This window comes from Bufo gargarizans, chromosome 2 (genome assembly GCF_014858855.1).
Source record: "Bufo gargarizans isolate SCDJY-AF-19 chromosome 2, ASM1485885v1, whole genome shotgun sequence".
Lineage (NCBI taxonomy): Eukaryota > Metazoa > Chordata > Amphibia > Anura > Bufonidae > Bufo > Bufo gargarizans.
In genome coordinates, this window is record NC_058081.1 from 484827338 (window position 1) to 484849802 (window position 22465).

The 22465-nt window shown below is 41.9% G+C and overlaps 1 protein-coding gene across 5 annotated transcripts in view; it reads left to right on the top strand.

Annotated features, from left to right (window-relative positions):
• LOC122928382 (protein Wnt-7b) overlaps positions 1-22465 on the top strand; it is a 294690-nt gene that overhangs the window by 216253 nt on the left and 55972 nt on the right. For all 5 annotated transcript variants that reach the window (XM_044281164.1, XM_044281166.1, XM_044281165.1 and 2 more), the window contains one exon: positions 12914-13140. In XM_044281164.1, coding sequence (XP_044137099.1) covers positions 13044-13140 — 97 coding nt within the window. In that variant the 5' untranslated portion in view covers positions 12914-13043. The remainder of the gene's footprint in view (positions 1-12913; positions 13141-22465) is intronic.

Consider the following 22465-nt stretch of genomic DNA (forward strand, 5'->3'; position numbering starts at 1 on the left):
CACCACTCTGCAATTCAGGAGCAGTGGTCGTGCTTGCTTGAAAAACGCCTGCTTGTGCACATTCCCATGGTCATGTCCACCAGAGAGGCCAGCAACTTTTCCTTTAGTGTCTAAGCATGGCCACCGCTGATGGATTGCAGGGTGGTCGTAACTCCTGGATATGAGCTTAGAAACATAGACTGTGTCAGCAGATAAGAACCATTTGGCCCATCTAGTCTGCCCAATATACTGAATACTATGGATAGCCCCTGGCCCTATCTTATATGAAGGATGGCCTTATGCCTATCCCATGCATGCTTAAACTCCTCCACTGTATTTGCAGCTACCACTTCTGCAGGAAGGCTATTCCATGCATCCACTACTCTCTCAGTAAAGTAATAAGTCCTGATATTACTTTTAAACCTTTGCCCCTCTAATTGTAAACTATGTCCTCTTGTAGCAGTTTTTCTTTTAAATATTCTCTCCTCTTTTACCTTGTTGATTCCCTTTATGTATTTAAAAGTTTCTATCATATCCCCTCTGTCTCGTCTTTCTTCCAAGCTATACATGTTAAGGTCCTTTAATCTTTCCTGGTAAGTTTTATCCTGCAATCCATGGACCAGTTTAGTAGCTCTTCTCTGAACTCTCTCCAAAGTATCAATATCCTTCTGGAGATATGGTCTCCAGTACTGCGCACAATACTCCAAATGAGGTCTCACTAGTGCTCTGTAGAGCGGCATGAGCACCTCCCTCTCAGTGTATAATATGATGGAAAAACGAATCCAACGAGCAAAGGAATCAATATGGACAATCACAATACATTATGAGTGCCCTGTGATAACTTTGTCTACATGGTAAATAGCATTGAAGTGAGACACCCCAATATCTGATTGGTGAGGGTCCGACACAGCGATCAGCTGTTTTGAGAAGGCCTGTGAACGCCGCTGCATTCTCTCTGCTCATCAAGCACAGAGCCCTAGGTTGTATAACGGCTGTGCTTTGCATTGCACTGGGGCTGAGCTGCTTCTAGGCCGCGTGACACATCAATGTGTTGTCACTGGCCTAGGAAAAGCAGAGAGAAAGCCGCAGCGCTTACAAGAGGGCCGCTGCCTTATCAAATAGCTGATCGGTGAGGGACCAGGATTTCGGACCCCCACAAATTATATACTGATCCAAAGGATAGGTCATCAGTATAAAAAAAAAACTTTAACCCCAACTGATCCATATAAAGATACCCTGGGTAACATTAAGTAACATTAAATAGCATTACAGAACAAAACTGTTTGAGGTACTCAGATCTGGGGTACTGCATATGGAGCAGTACGTACATCATGTGTCACCTGTATGGATGCATACAGGTTTAACCGTATGGGTCACAGTGGGTACTGGAACCATAGGTGGCCCAAAACTTCCCTCTGCCCCATATGAGGGGACTAGTTTTATCAATGATGTATGATAGTTGGATGTTCTGTTGCAGATCTTGGATAGAGGCCAGGAGCTTTTATTTATGCTTCTGTGGAGGTACTTATATGGGTGTTGTGTTAAAAATCTTTATTATTCATGGGGCTAAAGTCATTAAATATATAATCTAGCTTGTCTTAAATATATCTTCAGGATTTTTTTTTACTGTTTTCACTTGTTTTTAGTTCATTTTTACTGTACACACCATAGAAAAAAGTAATATCTCTACTGGGAGAGTAAAAGCAAGCTGCTTTTGATGGATCTTATTATGTGTCTCCAGTTAGTAGGATGATTAGTGTACTGTTGTGATTATCTTAAAGAGGACCTGTTACCTCTCCTGACATGTCTGTTTTAGTATATAATTGCACTCCCCGTGAAATAACAATTCTAGAGCATCGAGGCATAGGGCTGGCTTGTCCAGTCTCCTCCCTGGCAGAAGAAGGGTTCATGCTGAGGAAAGACCTAAGCTAGCTGTCCTCTCTCCTCTCCTGGTCAAAGGCTGGAGGCCCACGGTCTGTAGCTCAGTAGTCTGGGTGGCTTCTTGATCACAGGGCTGGTGATCCATGGTCTGTGGCTCAGCGTCCCCATTTCAGTGTCTTCCTCTGGTCACTCATGCAGACTGGCATAAATTTGCCCCTCCAAGCACTGGTCACTAACTGCAGAACACTAGCGGCTCTGACTGCTCTCCTTATATACAGTTTCTGGTTGAACTAGAACCTTCTAGTGCAGGGGCGCACAACCTGCGGTCTGGGGGTCACATGCATCCCTTCATACTATTCTGTGCAGCCCCCAACCATCTGGTAACAGACATGTATGTCTATGTCTTGTATGTATCTTTCATGCATTCTACCATTAGATTGGAGTACTAGAAGTGTAACTAGACATTTTTGATATATACCGTATGTTCAATATGCCATAAATATAGTATTTAAAGCGAACCTTTCACCTCATTTTCACTTTTTAAACTATCAACAGTACGTTATAGATTACCTTTAGTGTGTTGTTATCCATGTTAGGTGCGCTTTCCTGCGCTCTTTATTCATCCAGAAATCGGCTTATAAAGTTCAAATTTTGTGCTGTAACAGTCAAGCAACAAGTCAAGGGGGTAGCCCTTTCCTCTCCTCTGGCCGTACCGCCCCTGCCCTAACGCCGCCTCTATGCCTTGTAATTGACAGCAGGCTCACTGGCAGGGACGGCGCTTCTGAATCCTGCGCATGCGCCGTCCTCCTCATTCGCCGCTCGCTCCCGTCTTTCTTGCGGACACAAGCGCGACCATGTAAGAGAATAGCGCATGCGCCATACGCGATTCCTGCCTGCTTCTCTTCCCTACCTCCCGTGCGCGCGCTCCACTATCTTCGTGCTCCAAATGCCCCACGTGATCACTGTAGACTTGTAACCAGATTGCAAGCCAGTGATCATCGGGAGCGGAGCTTGTGTCCGCAAGAAAGACGGGAGCGAGCGGCGAATGAGGAGGACGGCGCATGCGCAGGATTCAGAAGCGCTGTCCCTGCGAGTGAGCCTGCTGTCAATTACAAGGCATAGAGGCGGCGTTAGGGCAGGGGCGGTACAGCCAGAGGAGAGGAAAGGGCTACCCCCTTGACTTGTTGCTTGACTGTTACAGCACAAAATTTGAACTTTATAAGCCGATTTCTGGATGAATAAAGAGCGCAGGTAAGCGCACCTAACATGGATAACAACACACTAAAGGTAATCTATAACGTACTGTTGATAGTTTAAAAAGTGAAAATGAGGTGAAAGGTTCGCTTTAATTTGGTAATAGCCCTTTAAGTTTTATTTTCAACCCTTGGAAATCGTTCAGGCTGACAAAGTGGCCCCCAACTAGAAAAGGTTGTGCACCCCTGTTCTAGTGGAAGGTGTGGAGTGGAGAAGCTCAGCACAAACAGATACATTGTTACACTTTACGTCTCTCATAGACTTGCATTAGATCTTCAAGATACTCAATGGCAGTGACACAGCAGTTTTTCCAGACAAAAACATGTTTTCAGACATAACAACATTGCTAAACCAGACATTCAAAAGGTCAGTCTGTCTGGTTTTGGTGGTAAACAACATCTGGCCTTTCCCCTCCAAAACATGTTTTTTTTAAACTTTATGGTAGCTATTAAAAATTACCAGCTTCTCATTCAAAGTCCCAAAAGTCTCTCAGTATTCATTAACCCTTTCTACAGTGCGGCGCAAATAAATAGGATATATATCACAACATACATATAAAATGTAGTAACACAGTATTAAACAGTATGTCATTGCAAGTTAACCCTTTCAAGTAAAATAAAATAAGTTTATGACTTTGAATAGGGGAAATGTCCACCGACATGCATTCCAGAGAACTGGTGCAATACAATTCAAGTGTTGAGACATGAGTAGGAAGTTAAAATTAAGATAAAGGGGGTCTGTCAGCAGTATTGACCATGCTAAACTGCTGCCGGCAGTAGGTAGGGGCCAGGGAGAGGAGTACATATATATCTTTTGTGAAGCTTTTACCATCAAGTGTAGTGTAAATATGAAGTTTGAAGGCAGATTTAGCAAGCGCCAAGGGCCAGCTTCACTGTGAAGTGCTCTCTGCATTGAGCTCCTCTAGGCTTCTAGTGTCAGCTACAGCATCCAACACTGCAAGCCACCACTTAGAGCAGAGGGATGGGGCTGTGAACTGGCAGAATAAAACTTCATATGCACATTACTCCTGATGATAAAATCTTTACAAAATGAATGTCTGTACTACTCCCTCCACCCCTTATACAGTGCAGTTTAGGACGGTCAGAACTGCTAACATACTCCCTTTAAACTTAGGTCACTTGCAAAATGTAGAGCACAGGTAGGGTGTGTAGGGCGATTTATTTATTTTACTCATTTATACAGCACTGAAATATTATGCAGTGCTTTACAGACATTATGATCTATTGCAATAGAGCTCACAACCTAAGTTCTTTATCCCAGTAGATACCCACACAAACACAGGGAGAATATACACACTCCATGCAGATGTTGTCCTTAGTCAGGTTCAAACCTTGGACCTCAGTGCTGCAAGACACCAGTGCTAACCACTGAGCCACCAAGCTGGGAAAATAAGTGTCCGGTGCAGAAATGCAGGGGGCTTTGTGGTTGAGAATGATAATTTAAATTTAATTCTAAAGTGAATAGGCTACCAGTGCAGCCTGGCTATTGCATTCAGAATAGATTGGAGAGAGTTTGGTGAGGAAAAGACCAATTAGTAAGAGTTTTGGCTATTTCCACAGTGAGGGTTCAGGAAAGAATGGGTTCAAGTTTTAAAAATGAGATGGCAGGAGGTAATAAGGGCTTAGATATGTCATTTGAAGGACAGCGCAGAATAAAAGATTGTGAGACTGGGAAAAGTGTGGATTTATTAACTATGATTGATAATTCTGGTAGTGGGGTTGAAAGGGATGAAGAAAAATCTATTCAGTTTTGTCCATATTGAATTTTAGGAAGATAGATGGGAAGAAGGTAGAGATAGGCGATAGACACTCAGGAAATGTTTTCATGCTTAAATACCAAGACCTTATCAGGAATGAATCACCCTCTCACTCAATGATTCATCGACAAGTATTACTGATAGATGCAATAAATTGGCTGAAAGTCATGTCTGGCCATGATCTGGAGAACATTGTTGCACATGATGGGCTTTGTTACCTTAAGCACAGTGGTCTGCTATGTGGTTGTGGTTGTTATGACTATACTGGGCAGCTTAAGTTCAATCAGCTATTAGATCACGGAATCTAGACCGAGACATTCAAGAGCGGAGAGAAGTACTCGGCACTAATCTGATACTACATTGTCTGCGGCCTCATTGTGTATCTTGGTGGTTGAGATGCTAAACTTGGTTGTCATATGGAAGTTATTTCAATGGTATTGTTATTTTTACAGTGTAATTCCTCCAGTCAATCACAAGATCCCCCCCTTTAACCTCGTGTTTTTAATGTCTGAACTTTTTGTTGGTGGAAATTCCCAGGTTCTCAGGTAGACGTGCAAACTGTGCTGATTCACTTCTATCTCTTTCCTTGCTCACTAATCATTTCTAACTGATGCACTGCTGTAAAGAAAGGATGGGATTTTCAGACTGTCAGTAATTTTCCTGAAAGGTGTAGGTAATTTAAACTGTACCTTTTAACAAAGTTTTGAGATGCCATAGTGGCATATTAAAGATTTTGATCAGTGTTATGAGACCCCCACCAATCGCTAAAAGAATACGTGCTGTCTCTACTCACTGCTGAAGACCAGCTCAATAGAAAGTCTATGAGTCCATCTTGTGTCCATCTCCTGCAGCAAGGAGAGACAGTACTCAGTGGGAACTCTTTTTTCACCAATCAAAATCTTTAATATGTCACTATGACAGGTACACTTTAAAGGAAGTCTCCACTTCAACTACAGTTGGCAACATTCCACAGTTAAGGGCCATGTACATGTCCATATTATGTGTCTGTATTGTACAGCCTGCTATGGGCCTATTCTATGCTTCCATGTGCCTTTTGTAGGTATATGGATGAACCATACATTGATTGATACACAGAGTGCTTACAAGTCTATAATGTCACATTACCATCAGATGTGAGTTATTTCTTATTGTTTTACACAGTTTTAGACAATTTAAAACATTCTGCTGGTTGTCCTTGGAAACAGACAACAGTTTAGTAATAGTACGCAGTCAGGTATAATATTTATTATTTTAAATCTTCATTAATTCCAGGCACTGTACATGTGAAAAGGGAGTTTTCATGCATAATATAAAACAAAAAGTACTATAAGCTTTAACTTATTAACAGACAGTTAGGCTAGTTTCACACTAGAGGCAAGGAACTCCAGCAAGCTGTTCCGGCGGGTGAACAGCCTGTCGGATCCGTGCTGCCGCTAATGCACGCGTGTCCCCGGACTACCACTTCAGCCCCACTGACTATAATGGGGGCGGGCCGGAGTTCCGGCGGCAGCACGGCAAACAGGCGGCCGGAATGAAAGTATGACATAGTGTGAAAATAGCCTTACAGAGGAGGAGAGGACCCTGCCTGCAAGCACTTACAATCTACAAGGGAAGGGGGAAGGACACAGTACGTGAGGGTAGAAGTAGATCATATGGCTGTGTAGGGGCAGCTGGGTTGTTGTAGGTGTAGTCTTTCCTAAAGAGATGAGTTTTCAAGTTGCTCTTGAAAGTTTTGATTGTGTGGGTGAGAGTCTGATGTGCTGGGGTAGTGTATTCCAGAGTAAGAGAGGATGCATGTCAGAAGTCTTGCAGACGATTGTGTGAGGAGCAGACAAGAGAAGAGTGAAGTAAGAGGTGTTGGGATGATTGGAGTTTATGTGTGGGGATGTATCGGGAAATTAGGAAAGAAATGCCAGGAGGGGACAGATTGTGTACAGCATTGTATGTTGTTGGTAATATTTTGTACTGAATTCGATGGGCAGTGAGAACCAATTAAAGTTATTGGCAGAGGGGAGGGATAGAGGAGAAACAAGAGGAGAGGTGGAGAAGAAACAAGGAGAGAGGTTGATTAGCTAGGCAGCAGAGTTGAAGATTGATTGAAGGGGTGCAAAATTGTTGAATGGGAGGTCACAGAAAATTATGTTCTAGTGGTCAAGGCTGGAAATTATGTGCACATGCTTTATCATTTTTGTTGAGTGGATTTGCAGTTTGGAAGACAGGATGGAATCAAATATTATCCTTAAAGGGGTCTCACCTCAGACATTGGGGGCATATCACTAGGATATGCCCCCAATCGTCTGATAGGTGCAGGTCCTGCACCTATACTTAGAACAGACCCCACAAAGTGAAGGAGGGTTCACTGCTCGGTTATTTTCAGCAGTACCATTGAAATGAATGGTAAGCGCACTGCACAAGCGCTACCATAGCTCCATTCACTTCTATAGAGCTGACAGAAATAGCTGATCCAGCACTCGGCTATTTTCGGCACTCCCATAGGAATGACGGGAGGGGGGCTGCGCATGTGTGGAGTGTTCTCTGGCACTTTGCAGCTACTCTCACACAGTCAGTATTTTGGATCATTATTTTATGCAAAAATCAGGAATGGCAACTACAGAGAAAAAGTAAAATGGAAAGATTTGCACCTCTTCTGTGTTTCGGACCAGCTCCTGGTTTTGGCTTACACATATTGATGAAAAATACTGACCAATTACTGACCTTGTGAAGGTGGCCATAGGGAAAAGATGATGTCAGTGGGATGAGAAAGAGAATATAGTTGATGGACATGCTGCAATAGTAGGGAAGTGACATCTGTGCACAGAGGTACATTTAAGCATCATCAGCATAGAAGTGGTACTGAAAGCTGTAGGATTCTATGAGCTGTAACAGGCCAAAGGTATGAATGGAGGAGAATAGTGAACCCAGTACGATGACAGTGTGTCGGTAGAAGACAGTAATTGTTCAGTTGCTGAGATATGAGGAAACCAAGAGAGGGCCAGTTCTTTGATGCTGAGGAATGAGCATAGTTGCCAACAGTGCCAAATTTTCAGGTGCTGGCCTCACAAATTCCAGCAGTCCAAGGCACAAAATGGATGAGCCTTTCTTAGACCCCTGCATAAATTGGTGGTCCCAGTGAATTTGGAATGTTCCCAGGGCATGGCTTAAAGGCCCAGAATTTACCAACTACAACTTTGGTAAGTATAAATGACAGTTTGTAACAGGGGCACTGGTCACTTGTGTCAAAGACAGAGGACAAGAAGGAGAAGCACAGAACAATGATGTTTGGCTTTGGCAGTTGGCAGATCATTAGATTCAGTGAGATGTGGGAGGGTAATTCAAGGTGTATATTATGTTCTAGGAGTTTTGATGCAAATTAAAGTAGCAAATGGGGTAATAGCTGAATAATGAGAAAGAGAAGCAGCTTAAGGATATGTGGCTGCATGTTTAAAAGAAGATGGGAGGACAAAGGGTGATAGTGATAGATTAGGGATGGGATAAGCAAAGTGATAAGGTTAAGTATCAGGTGGGATGTGATTGGAACAAGGGCCACATGATGAGGTTTGAGCTGGAAGCAGGGTGGAAAGTTTTTTCTCAGGAATAGTGAAGAAGCAGATTATGGAGGAAGAGCAGTGAGTAGTTCTGTGGAGGGGTTGCAGGGACTGTTGACTGAAGCTTCCTCTGGTGCTAGATGGAGTAGGGAGTATTAAATAATTATTGGGGGACAGAGAAGATATATGTATGCTGAAGTATTCCTGTTTTAAAGCCGTGAGTACAGACGTAAAGCTGAGAACTGCTTGTATATAAAGTCTTGTTTGGAGTGGGTTTTCCTCCAGTGTCATTCTGCAATTCTGGAACATTGCCTATGTTTTTTTGTGTGCCAGGGTTGCATATTGATTTGTGGAGTTCTATTGTGTGTTAGAGAGGTGACTGAGTCTAAAGCTAACGTAATTGTGGTGTTATAGAAAACAGTGGCTGTGTCTCCATCATGAAGTGAAAATATGGTGGACGGAGCAGAAAAGAGAATGGATGACACTGTAAGTAGATTGTGGCCAGAAAGGAGGAGAGTTTGAGAGTTTATATAGTGAGCAGAGGCAGATGAAAATAAAGTCAAGTTGTCTCCCTCTTTATGGATGGCCATGGAGGACCATTGTGAGAGGCCAAAGACGGAAGTTAGACATAGGAATTTGGAAACAACTGATTGGGGCATCTCATTGGGGATGTGGAGGTCCCTCACGATGATGATGAGTTGAGAGGAAGTTTAACAGACAGTTAGTGAAGTGGTCGATAAAGACAGTGGCAGGTCCTGGTGGGCTGTAGATGACAGCTACTTAGAGTTTGGAAGGAGAGTAGAGGAAGACAAAGTGGGCTTCCAAAAAGGGAAGGTATGGAAGGGTAGAGTTGGGTTGAAGGAGCATTTATCTTCTAGGAGAAGGCCAACTCTTCAACCCTGTCTGATGCATGGATGAAGAGTAGGAATAATGTAAATTTTACCCTGCCATAACAAAGTGCAACAAGAGAGGTTATGTCAGAGGATGTTAGCCATGTTTCGTTTATGCCCAAAAAGGCTAGTTTGTGGGAAATGAAGAGGTTATGGATGCAGGAAGCTTGTGACTTAAATGTCCACATTGCACTGCTAACTTTGGCACAAAGTCTCTACCGAACAGTAATACAGGCTCTCTGGGCTGCCACTACAGTACAAGGTCCCTGCACATGCCAATGACTTACAGTATGTGTGAACTCTTAAAATGTAGATAACGTGTTAAGTTCCTTATGTCACTATTTTTTTTTTATATGTCTAGTTGAGTTACATAATACTTTTCCTAAACTTTGCTGCTACTTTACCTGTATTTGACTCTATATGTTTCCAGTATAGAACTACAGTATATAGGCTCCAATAGGCACCATGTGTCACTGGTATGTGGTCACTGTGTGGCACTAATTATGTAGGCACTTTATGGCAGTGCTATATGGGCATTGTATCATACTGTTATTTAGCATTGTATGGTGGTATTTTTAGTCCATCTTTGACTGTATTCTTTTATTTAGGTGATGTTAATGTTATGCAGGTCTTTAGCTGTCACATTATGTTATTATGTTTTTGGAAATCTTATCTGTTGCATTCCCATGTTGATGTCACACACCGTCTGCCACCCCCCCTTCCCCTCCAAGTCCAACCTCCACTGTAAGTGGCTTTTAAGGACATGAGGATTAAGCTTCTTCTGAGATGTTGTGTTGTCACAACATGCTCGGCTAGGCCCTTACACTGTAAATATCTCTTGTTTCTTCAGCACCAGACAGAGCACTTAATGCACAGAACAAAATGGCTGCCCCCTCCCCTTTCACTCTTTTACAAAAAACCTTGAAAATGCCACCAAGACAGATTGTAATCCTTATCCGCAGAGTAAAGAAACAAAATGCACTAAAAACATAAAAATGTCCGATAAAAAAGCAGTCGTTTCCAGTTCATAAGAGATGATGGGTTACAATGGAAGATAAACAAATGGCTAGGATCACGCTAGCGGTAAAATGGCGCCCATGATTCAAGTACATTGTGATGGCAATGGCTTAATGGACACATTCTGTTCATTAGATGTTTGCCATTCTCCATAAGGAACATTGTAAAAAAATGTATTTGGGGGGGAATTAGAGGTATCCATTTTGCCGGCTAAGGGAAACAGAACTTCCAGTCATGTGATTACTTGCCTCCTAAATGGACAGATTCCATAGTGTTTGCAGTCTGGCATGGTAGAACATCTTAAGTATCTTGCTTTTCAGTATTTCCTTCAAAGCTCTAGGGTTTAAATGAGAATATTTCATCTTTACGATATTGCTTTGATTTATGGTTTATTGGTATTGTAATTTCCGCAAAGAAGCCTAATCATTGTACAATGAAAAGTTATGTCATTCTCTAATATCATTTGGTTTCAGTTCTTCACAATTTTCAATATCTCTGTTTGCATTTAATTATTGGGAAATTTCATTGCTTCCCTCCAGAAGATGAAAATCTGTCCTCGTCATGTGATGCTCACAGAAGTGTACAGCTCGGTATAAGACAAGTCTCTGATAAGTGTAATGAGCTCTGCGCCTGTGTCTTCATCACATGGCCAAGACAGATTTTTGTCAGGCTCCTCCTGAATGACAGCAAGCAGAGTTCTTGAAAACCGTTAAGTACATTGGAAATTTTTTTAACTCTGTATTATTCAAATAAGGGAGGGTTCGCACTTGCATTAGGGTATTCCATTAAGGGTTCCATTTATAACGGAATTCGAAAGACGGAATACAAAATGGAAGCCTTTAAGAGCCATTCTGTTTTGATCCATCATAAGTCTATGTGCAAGCATAACGGATCCATCTGCTTTCCGTTGTGCAGTGCGGAACACCATGTCCTGTCGACATATTCTGTTATGAATGGAACCTATACCGGAGTACCCCAACGCAAGTGCAAACTCGCCCCAACATTTATTTGTTGAAACCGTAACATCCTGTAATGAGGACCTGTCACCTCTCCTGACATGTCTGTTTTAGTAACTAATTGCAATACTCCTTATGACTCTATGTTGTGCCATTCCTTTATTATTCCTGCTAGAATTTATGAATTAATTATTAACAGTTTGCAGTGAAGGTCCAGATGGGTGTTAACAGTTGGGGGGTGGGGGTGTTCCTGCAAAGACAAAAGTAGGGAACCCAATAGTGAAGTACTTTAACTCCCCAAAAGTGGATGAGGCTGTTCCGGACTATTGAATCCCAGTGATTGAATGTGGTGATTGAGAACTTTCGATTTATGCTGAAGCTATCACAAAAAGGTCATTGTGCAGCTTTTGTCTTCTGACGTACTTTTACCCAATTTCAGTGAATTGCGTTGATCTGAAACTTTTATGATTTTTTTTTTAAGAGGACCTACTTCAGTGTGATCTTTCAGCCTCTTTTGTGCAAGTGACTAAAATAAAGACTGCTTGTTTACTATCCAATCAGTGCGGCCAGTTTCACACTATATAGGGACACACCCACAACTGGTAACACCCAGCTGGACATTTATTGGAAACTGCTAGCAATTCATAACTTCTAGCAGGAATAATAGGAGAGAATGGCACAGAATAGAGTCATAAGAATAGATGCTGCAGAACTGTTACATGGAGAATACAAGTAGTTATCAAAATAGACATGTCAGGAGGTTTTCTTAAACAATGCTGGTGCTCGACAATATAGGTATACTGTATGAGCTACTTATAATAAGGGGGTTATCTCATCTCAGACAATAGGGGCATGTCACTAGGATATGCCCCCATTGTCTGATAGGTGCGGGTCCCACCACTGGGACCTACACCGAGAATGGAGGCCCGCAAGTGCACATCCGCAGCCATCCTCCATTCATTTCTGTGGGACCACCGAAAATAGACAAGCGCTGGCTCAGTTATTTCCGTCGGGCCCATAGAAGTGGATGGGAGCGGTGGCCATCATGTGCGGTCCGCTCCCATTCACTTTTAGGGGAGGGCACTTGGTGCTGACCAGACCGGAGTCCTCCAGCCATCATTTTGAAGAGCTCTGTTTAGGAGATAGGTGTGGGTCCCAGCAGTGGGATCTTCACCTATCAGATAATAGGGGCATATCCTAGCGATATGCCCCCTTTGTCTGAGATGAGACAACCACTTTAAGACACTTAGCAATGTGTGGTCTTGGGGTCACTATGGGACTAGGTTTGTGTGCCCAATAGTGTACCTCCATAACATGAAAAGCGATGTAAAATTTGAGGTTTACTGATAAATTATGGCCCCATATATTCAACATATTACAGATATTGTCATCTCTGATCTGTAAGGTTTTGTGCAGGAGGCTTGTTGTCCTTTGTCTCTTGTTGAGTTCTGTTTAGCCATATTTTTAGTAAAGCTGGGTGATAATCAATATGGCTTCCATTTCAACTCCCATAGGGGTTGCCACCCAATTTCCATTGCAGTTGTTCACTCCTGGACTTGTTGTATGCCCAAACTTCCTTTTTCCTCTCTGATAGCTCATTTTATTTCTTTCTAGAGCTTTGTCATCTGTGGTGGCTTTGGGAGCAAATATAATCTGCAACAGGATTCCAGGGTTGGCGCCTCGGCAAAGAGCCATCTGCGAGAGCCGCCCGGATGCCATTATAGTTATTGGAGAAGGGGCACAGATGGGGATCAATGAATGTCAGTATCAGTTCCGCTACTCCAGATGGAATTGCTCAGCACTTGGAGAGAGGACGGTCTTCGGACAAGAGCTACGAGTAGGTAAGCAATTTCTATCATTACAGGGGGCAGGAACTGATGAGTAAAATATTTTTTGGTTATTAAAGTGTTAGTAAATTAAAACATTTTGAAAGCCTATGTTGACCTAATCCTTTAAGCTGCAATCTCCTTACAAGAGGAACTGCAGATCTACTTAAAGGGATATTCTAGTCTGAATAATTTATCACATATCCATTGAATATGCTAGATCAGTGGTGTTCTAACTGCCAGGACCAACTCCAGTTACCATACTGGTGGACTCTGGTTTCTCGTTCCCCCCCAGCTGTAAGGCCTCAGCTAGAGGGAATGTGAATAGAGCAGTAGAGCACATTCAAAGGTCATTTAAAGTGTATGGCACTGACTGGAACTGCACTGTACTTGGCCGTCTGTCCATTCAAATTCTTACTTGCCGTGGTCTTATGGCTGGGGAAACTGAAGGAGTTCCCCCATTCTGGAAAATCGATGGGGATGACAGCAGTCACAGGCTGAGCAGCACATTTTTAGGACAGATTTCAACATTTTAATGTAAACAAGAATATTTCCGTATGCTAAAAGGAAGCAGAGATCTTGAAAATGGTGAGAAATAGTAGAGTAAAAGTAGAGTTGCCAACCTTTTTATTGTACTCTTTATTGACATAAGACTGAAAAAACTCCTTAAAATTTTGGTAATCTGGAACCTGCTGGTCTGGAAATCCTAAACAATGAGCACTGGTAGGAAGGAATGAGTAGTTATCACTTTCACCCTCAATCTCTCTACCTTCAGCATGACAACCTATGGACAGGTGTGGTGCTGAGTTTGAGAAAAAACATGTTTTTTTCAGATTCTGTACAGTCCCTTAAAAGTTTGTGTTAAAAGGAGCATCTTTAAGATAGGGCAGAGAGGGAGGTGAATATGTTTTATGATTTTTTTTTACAGCTTGTACTTGTCTCTGCTTGAGATGTGATGCCCCATCTTGTTGAACTGCTGGCCCATGATGCCAACTTTTGGTAGTCAAGGAATCTGGCTTCCCAGACCTGTTGGAGTACTGGACTTTTGACTTTATATATATTTTATCTTTTTATTGTGTCAGTCAGCTGGTCTTGTGGATGTTTCTCTTTTCATTTTTCCCATGTGTGCCCAGTTAGTCATTACAACCTTTACAGTGCTATTAGTGAAAATTACAGATGCCCTATATAGAGGTCTGTGCTGCCCACTGAATGATGCCAACCCTAGGTATATGACTAGATTAATAAGCACACCATTGTTCTGTAGCTCACAGAGATGCTGTAACATCTAACCCCATCAGAGGACACCAGATTCTTGCTCAGGTATATAGGTTTAGTCTGGACAAGAAGTGAGCATACTGGGCCATACTGCTGAGGACTACTGAGGGAGGACTGTCAATCACTGATAGGACCGCTTCCTCGACTTAAAAACCCTGAATGTAAAAGAGTAAAATGCAAGATATACTCAATATTTTCCCACAAAACTATATATCATTCTGCTTAGCTCTTCCTGCTCTATAACATACTGCCTGCAGCTCAGATACCATGTTCAACCTGACAGTTCAATTCAAGCCTGTTTGTCCAGTGTAGCAAAATTTGGCACGATAGTGGAGGTCCCATTTTGATATTTGACGTGTACCACTGCTGTAGATTATAATTATTTTATCCTTGCTGTCATTAGCTCCATATACGTATGATACTTGGTGCTGGGCATTAATCTTGAGTGCTGTACCAGTGAATAGAGGAAGTGGCAATGCTGCTTCCTCTGTTGGATCCTTTGATCACGTGAACACTGGATGTCTAGGGGGCAGAGCTGCAGAGTCTTAGCAGACCCTGATAGGTTCTGACCGTGTATAGCTCCTTTGGATACCTCAGTTACAGTGGAAATTGCAAAAAAAAAGAAGTAAAAAAAAAATATATATATACAGTATATATATATATATATCAATGCAAATAAAAGACTAAATAAAAAAAGCTTGTGATTGTGTGGTCAATCTAAGCAGGAAAAAAAAAAAACACGGAGAATAATGCACTAACACAATAGATGCAAGCATTAGATATGGACTAAGCCCTTATTCTGGTATGATACAATCTGAGAGTCTCAGCCAATACGTTTTGATTAAAACACATCTGTGCCCACCTACCAGCGCCAAGGCCACGGTCTCAGTCAGGCAGGTGCCACTCTAAATCTACCTATGCCATATGGGCATCTATATTCAGGAGAGCAGACCCTTCACACCTAGTGTGCTGCTTCTAGTTACCTCTGCGTTCATCAAGCAATCAATGAGAGGAGGAGCACTCACACCTATATGTACCATTTAATCAAAGTCACATGTGGGATAGGAGGGCAAAAAGTACACAAGAATGCTACTCCTCAGATAATAGGAGCACATTCAAACTTGAAACCACAACTTTGATTAGGCGGTACATATACAGTAGCTGTGCGTGCTCCTCGTCTCATTGGTTGCTTGGTGCACACAGAGGTAACTAGGAACAACACACAATGTGTGCAGGGTCTGCTCTCCTGAATGTAGATGCCCAACGGCATAGGTAGGTTTAGAGTAGGACCTGCCTGACTGAGACCTCCTTGGCGCAGGTAGGCGGGCACAGATGTGTTTAACGTTTAACGCAAATGTTAACCTACCCTTACTCTGCTTATTTCCGTCTTAGCCATGTAAAAGAAAGGTGGGAATACCTCTGTAATATGGATGTACTTCCAGTCATTTTTTGCCAAAACAGCCACCACAACTGAATAGGAAGTTGGAAATGTAAAAATTCTCTTTAAATTTTAGCTAGTGATTTGATAAGCTCATTTCTTGGCCCACATGCCCATGCTTTAAATAAGCTTCAGGAAGAGAAACAGAGAAAACAATGTCAGTGTATATGTATTTAAGGTGAAGCTAAAAAAAATAGCCTGTAGACCTCCATTGGGCTCCAAAGCCCATCAAAGGAAAAGAGGGAACGCTCCAGGAAATGTACTCCTTTTATGGTGCTGGGGAATGTGTCCCTCTGACAGTTCAGGCCTTAGGATATATAAAGAGATGTTACTTATCCGTACAAGCAGCGATGATGCCTATGGCTAAGGAATGTATCTATTTGGATGTTTATGTAAAGTTTTCCACAGAAATGTCAAGTAGCAATATTCTGCTCAGTTCATGACCCTGTGAGTTTAAAGGGTCAGTCTTGGTTGTGATCTTCTACCTTAACAAACATCTTCAAAGAAAATGTTTTATAAAATGCCTAAGCCTATGTCATCATACTTTTTGTCCAGAACCCCAATAGTGCCAGCAACAGTGCCCCAAAATAAAGCCACTTTGACTCCATGACAAGGTTTCCATGAGGAAAGCTGTGGTAATAACCCTATTCACAATAGTGAATGTCAACAATAGTGTCCCTCCATAATGGTGATGGCTACAGTGTCCTCATAGCAGTCACCGCTATAGCCTCCATAACAGTAGCAAATGCAGTACCCTCAAAATAGTTACCCCCAAAAATTATATTTTCCTCTATTTGTGGTCCAAGAAGTCTCTGTTTAAGTCAGCACACTGCTGGTCATTCGGAGAGAGTAGACAAATATTATTTGGATCTGACAATGTGTTGTCAGCACAAGAAATCTGTACTTGCTTGCCATCTCAGGCCTGTATTGAAGAACCCCATCTTTTGGAAGATCCTATATTTATCTGTTAGTATCAGCGGCTGATCATAAACATGGACTTTTTCCAGTTCTAACTAAAGAACCAATACTCTGTTATTGGGATATTTTGCAGGATTTCGGGTGAATTGCACTTATATCTATCATCCAATGGGTTAGAAGACAACACTGATGGATGTCCATGATCTTGGACTGCCCTGCAGTATCAAATAATGGGGCAAACATGCTTGATTCAAATCCCAAACCCATTTCACCCTTGATTTGATTTCAGCAGTGGCCTTGCATCATCACGAGATAGTTAATGTAGTCAATGGATCCTCAAGGAAAGGATGTGTTCTCATTCTAATTGATGGAAAGTTCGAAATTAGTGGCCTTAGTTGTGATTGTTGTGTGCTTTTTACTGTGAATGTAGATGTTTCTTTGCTTTACTATGCATAGTTTGTAGTAACAATCGATAACAGCCTTGTTGTCTTCTCTCCAGTCCACTACTTGTATATAATTTTATCCCTGTCTTTGATGTGTTTCCCACAATTATCTGTCATTAACCCGTCAGATGGCATTGCATCTGCCTAGCTCCATCAGTACTAATCTGGAGATGGTTAAAGTTACTGACCAGCTTACAATCCTGTGACCCAAACACAAAATTCTTTTATCTACTGAGTAGACGTACAGCACCCTTGTTTACAAAGGAAGAGCAGATCTAGTTGTATCTAGTTGGATTATTTTAAAGTATTTCAATGTCTTTATACAAATTATGTTAAAATTATATAATATATTTTTCACTTTGTATGCTAGTTACTATATGACGGTCATTTTCTTCAATTCATTTTTATTTTAATTCCCCCAAATGTTATATGTGTGTCTCCATAAAAATGGCTGCTCATGAATATTCTTTAGGGGTTCTGCCCCTGCTCAATCCTCTTAGAATACATCGTTGAGAAGCTGAGAGGTGAATTGCCGTCTGTGTGACCTCATATCCCATGCTGAGCAACAGTGACCATGAGTGGTTGATGCCAACATTTTTGGAGGTTCAACCTAAATTGGCCTTTTTTTGTTAGTCAAAATTTTTGGTGTTGGCCAGCCTAAACCCTTTAGTCTTTGATGGGCATAAGATGGCCTTGATAGGGCAGAGTAAACTGGTGACTTGGAGATTGGGATAGAAGGTAATTAAGTGAGATAGGTGGGTTTAGTGATATCACTGCAGGAGACCCATTTTATAGGGATGTAAGACAACAAAGGCTTCATTTTCTGGGCCTTCTGGAATAGATGAACAAATGAAGAATGGTCAGATTTTTCATTCTGTGTTCTTCTGCTCTTGATGAGCATTTATGATTAGGACCACAATAGTATTTGGTCATAGTTTCCTTTACACAGTCACCATAAAACAATTCCTTATTAGCATACAGCTTTGAAGGCATGAATGGATATGTCTTCATTCCTTCTGTGTTGTAGTTGAGTTTGTAAATGATGCATGATGTTGTTAGGTGTGTCTAGGTTATAACGCATAGTTGTGAACGGATGACAGTAAAGCTGGGGTGATGCTAAAGGCTTCAACAATAAAAGATGGCTTCTTTGTAGTTTTCAGACACCCCCATAACATACAGTCGTGGCCAAAAGTTTTGAGAATTACATAAATATTGGAAATTGGAAAAGTTGCTGCTTAAGTTTTTATAATAGCAATTTGCATATACTCCAGAATGTTATGAAGAGTGATCAGATGAATTGCATAGTCCTTCTTTGCCATGAAAATTAATTTAATCCCCCCAAAAACTTTCCATTGCATTTCACTATAAATATACTCACCTTGTAATTTTGTAATTGCCTCTTGTTCTGTATTAATACTGCAGCAATACACTAATATACCACACATATCAAGGTAGTGCCAATTTGATGAGACATTTCTAAAGGTCTGAAGACATTAGCAAAAAAAACAACCTGTAAAAATCAGTAATAATATGAGGCATCTCAGGTATGCTGAGCTTAGTGAGTCTTAGCATAGTGGCCTCTTTTGTTATCAATGCCAGAAATGATAATTTAAGGTCCATTTGCTGGTGCCAGAACTGTGGAGAGTCTCGCAGGTCCAGAGAGATAATACTATCAGGTAACAGATACAGTTTAACCATTATTTATTTATTGCGCTATTATCTTTTCAATAAAGAAATTATCTTCTAGCAGATTATCCACCAACTGTGGCTAAAAGGGAAAGAATTCAAGCTTTTAATAGAAAAGAACGCACTGATAAGCTGGAAATTAGAACTAATATTCTAAAAAGAAATTGTGAAAATGAAAATTTCTTTTTAACATGTGCCTGGCTTCTCGATCCCTTGGCAAAAACTGTTCCTGTCTATCTCCCCTGTGGTAGCCATTCAAATGAATAGTTGGCCATGTAACAATGGATGATCTAACCATTTTAAATAGCAACCTGTCTATCTATCATTACTACATATACTCTTATACCATATATACTTATCTATTGCATATGCTGGGCATCACATAAACACACCCATTATATGTGCTGTGTATGAAATATACTCACCTTCCACATGTGTTGAGAATCTCCTATATTCAACCATTACCTACAGCTGGAATCAGTAACCTCCAGCACTCCAGGTGTTCTGAAACTACAACTCCCAGAGTGCTCCTTTCACTTTTATAGGAGTTAAAATAACAGCTGAGCATGTTTGCATGCTGGGATTTGAAGTTTCACCACAGCTGGAGTGTCGAGGTTGCTGATCCCTGACCTACAGTATGTTGGCCATCCAATGTACAGCCATTACATTTGTTTGGTATCATCTTTTGCACATGCTAAGCATCACTTATAGCCATCCATTACGTGTGCGGGGGCATCACATATATTCATCCAGTACATGAGCTGGGGCTTCACACATACTCATCCATTACATGAACTGGGGCATCCCATATAGTTGCCCATTACATGAGCTGGGGCATCACATATACTCATCCATTACATGTGCTGGCACACCACATGTAAGCATCCATGACATGAGCTGGGGCATCACATATAAGCATTCATGACATGCTGGGACATCACATATAGTCGCCCATTACATGAGCTGGGGCATCACATATAGTCACCCATTACATGAGCTGGGGCATCACATATACTTATCTATTACATGAGCAGGGGCATCTCATATAGTCACCCATTACATGAGCAGAGGCATCACATATACTCATCCATGACATGAGCAGAGACATCACATATACTCATCCTTTACACGTGCTGGCACACCACATGTAAGTATCTATGACATGAGCTGGGGCATCACATATAATCATCCATGACATGAGCTGGGGCATCACATATAAGCATTCATGACATGCTGGGACATCACATATAGTCGCCCATTAAATGAGCAGAGGCATCACATATAGTCACCCATTACATGAGCTGGGGCAACACATATACTCAACCATTACATGAGCAGAGACATCACATATACTCATCCTTTACATCTGCTGGCACACCACATGTAAGCATCCATGACATGAGTTGGGGCATCTCATATAGTCACCCATTACATGAGCTGGGGCATCACATATACTCATCCATGACATGAGCGGTGGCATCCCAAATAGTCAGCCATTAAATGAGTAGGGGCATCACATATAGTCACCCATTACATGAGCAGAGACATCACATATACTCATCCATGACATGAGCTGGGGCATTACATATAGTCACCCATTACATGAGCAGAGACATCACATATACTCATCCATGACATGAGCGGTGGCATCACAAATAGTCACCCATTAAATGAGTAGGGGCATCACATATAGTCACCCATTACATGAGCAAAGACATCACATATACTCATCCATGACATGAGCGGTGGCATCACAAATAGTCACCCATTAAATGAGCAGAGGCATCACATATAGTCACCCATTACATGAGCTAGGGCATCACATATAGTCACCCATTACATGAGCAGAGACATCACATATACTCATCCATGACATGAGCTGGGGCACCACATATAGTCACCCATTACATGAGCTGGGGCATCACATATAGTCACCTATTACATGAGCAGAGACATCACATATACTCATCCATTACACATGTAAGCATCCATGACATGAGCTGGGGCATCACATATAAGCATTCATGACATGCTGGGGAATCACATATACTCATCCATTACATGTGCTGGGGCATCACATATTCTCATCCATTACATGTGCTGGGGCATCACATATAAGCATTCATGACGTGCTGGGGCATCACATATAAGCATTCATGACGTGCTGGGATATCACATGTAAGCATCCATTACATGTGCTGGCAGACCACATGTAAGCATCCATTACATGAGCTGGGGCATCACATATAAGCATTCATGACATGCTGGGGCATCACATATACCAGGCATCCTCAAACTGCAGCCCTCCAGCTGTTGAAAAACTACAACTCCCAGCATGCCCGAACAGCCTATATGTATCAGCCTACAGCACGGCATTGTGGGAGTTGTAGTTTTACAACAGCTGGAGGGCCGCAGTTTGAGGATGCCTGACATATACTCATCCATTACATGTGCTGGGGCATCACATATAAGCATTTATGACGTGCTGGGGCATCACATATACTCATCCATTACATGTGCACAGCACATTCTGTGCTCCATGCAGACCCTTGGTATGATGGCTGTAAATCTATCATGGTATCCTATAAAACTCATGTTACAGTATATGGAAAACAAGCCTCCTGTTTCAATCTAATCCATCCAAATCTGGTCTTTATTGTCTAGACATCAGACAAGAAGTGGAGTCTCCATTCCAGCAGTCACATTTTTGGCTGCTTAACCTCTTAGTTGCTAGAGACAGGTTGCCATCTGGCACTGAAAGGGTAGATTCGGTTCACTGGCAGGCAACGCTCCATAAAGTAGCATAGCAGTAACTTGTTCATATAATTACATAATGATCTGTGAATGAAGCCGCCAAGATGCAGGTCCGTGAGCAGCGAAGACAATCTCCTTTTACTTTACGGCCTCTAGTAATCTTATTGAGCTGCCCAACAGTATTGTGTGGAGATGATGTGTGTTTTACCTGTGCCAAAACCTATGTAAACACGGTATTTATAAAAGAGTCATTTGTTGGCATAGAGCGGAGATTCCCAAACTAATCCTTAGTGATGCCTAAACAGAACTTATCTACTTGGTAATGACTAGCATGAAATGGACCCTCCTCCCCTTTCCTAACTTTTTTACTACCATGGTTCACAACCCTTCCTCATCTCTTGTTTAAAGTGCAGAGCTGTTACAAAGAGCATCTCATACTCTGGAGGATCTGTCCTGTGAAAGGTAATCTATTGATTTAAATGGGCGCTGTGTAATGTCACATTTCTCCTGTGGTGGTGCTGCAGGGAAATTGAACACACTGTCAGGTTTCCCTATAGATGATCGCTGGGGATCCATGCAGAGGGCGCTTTGTGAACAGTTTATTGTTGCGGAATCATTCTAAAAAGCAGGGAAAGTAGAGGAACACTTTAAGCTATTTGGGTCTGGGATGTGGGGAACACCAAAAATGTTCAGTCCACTGCAAGTTTTACATTAAAGGGATTTTCCAAGATCTGATCGGTGGGGGTCTTACAACCAGAACTCCCGCCAGTCTGCTGTATGAGAAGGCAGCGGTGCTCACAGTAGTGCAGCGGGCTTCTCTCAGCTA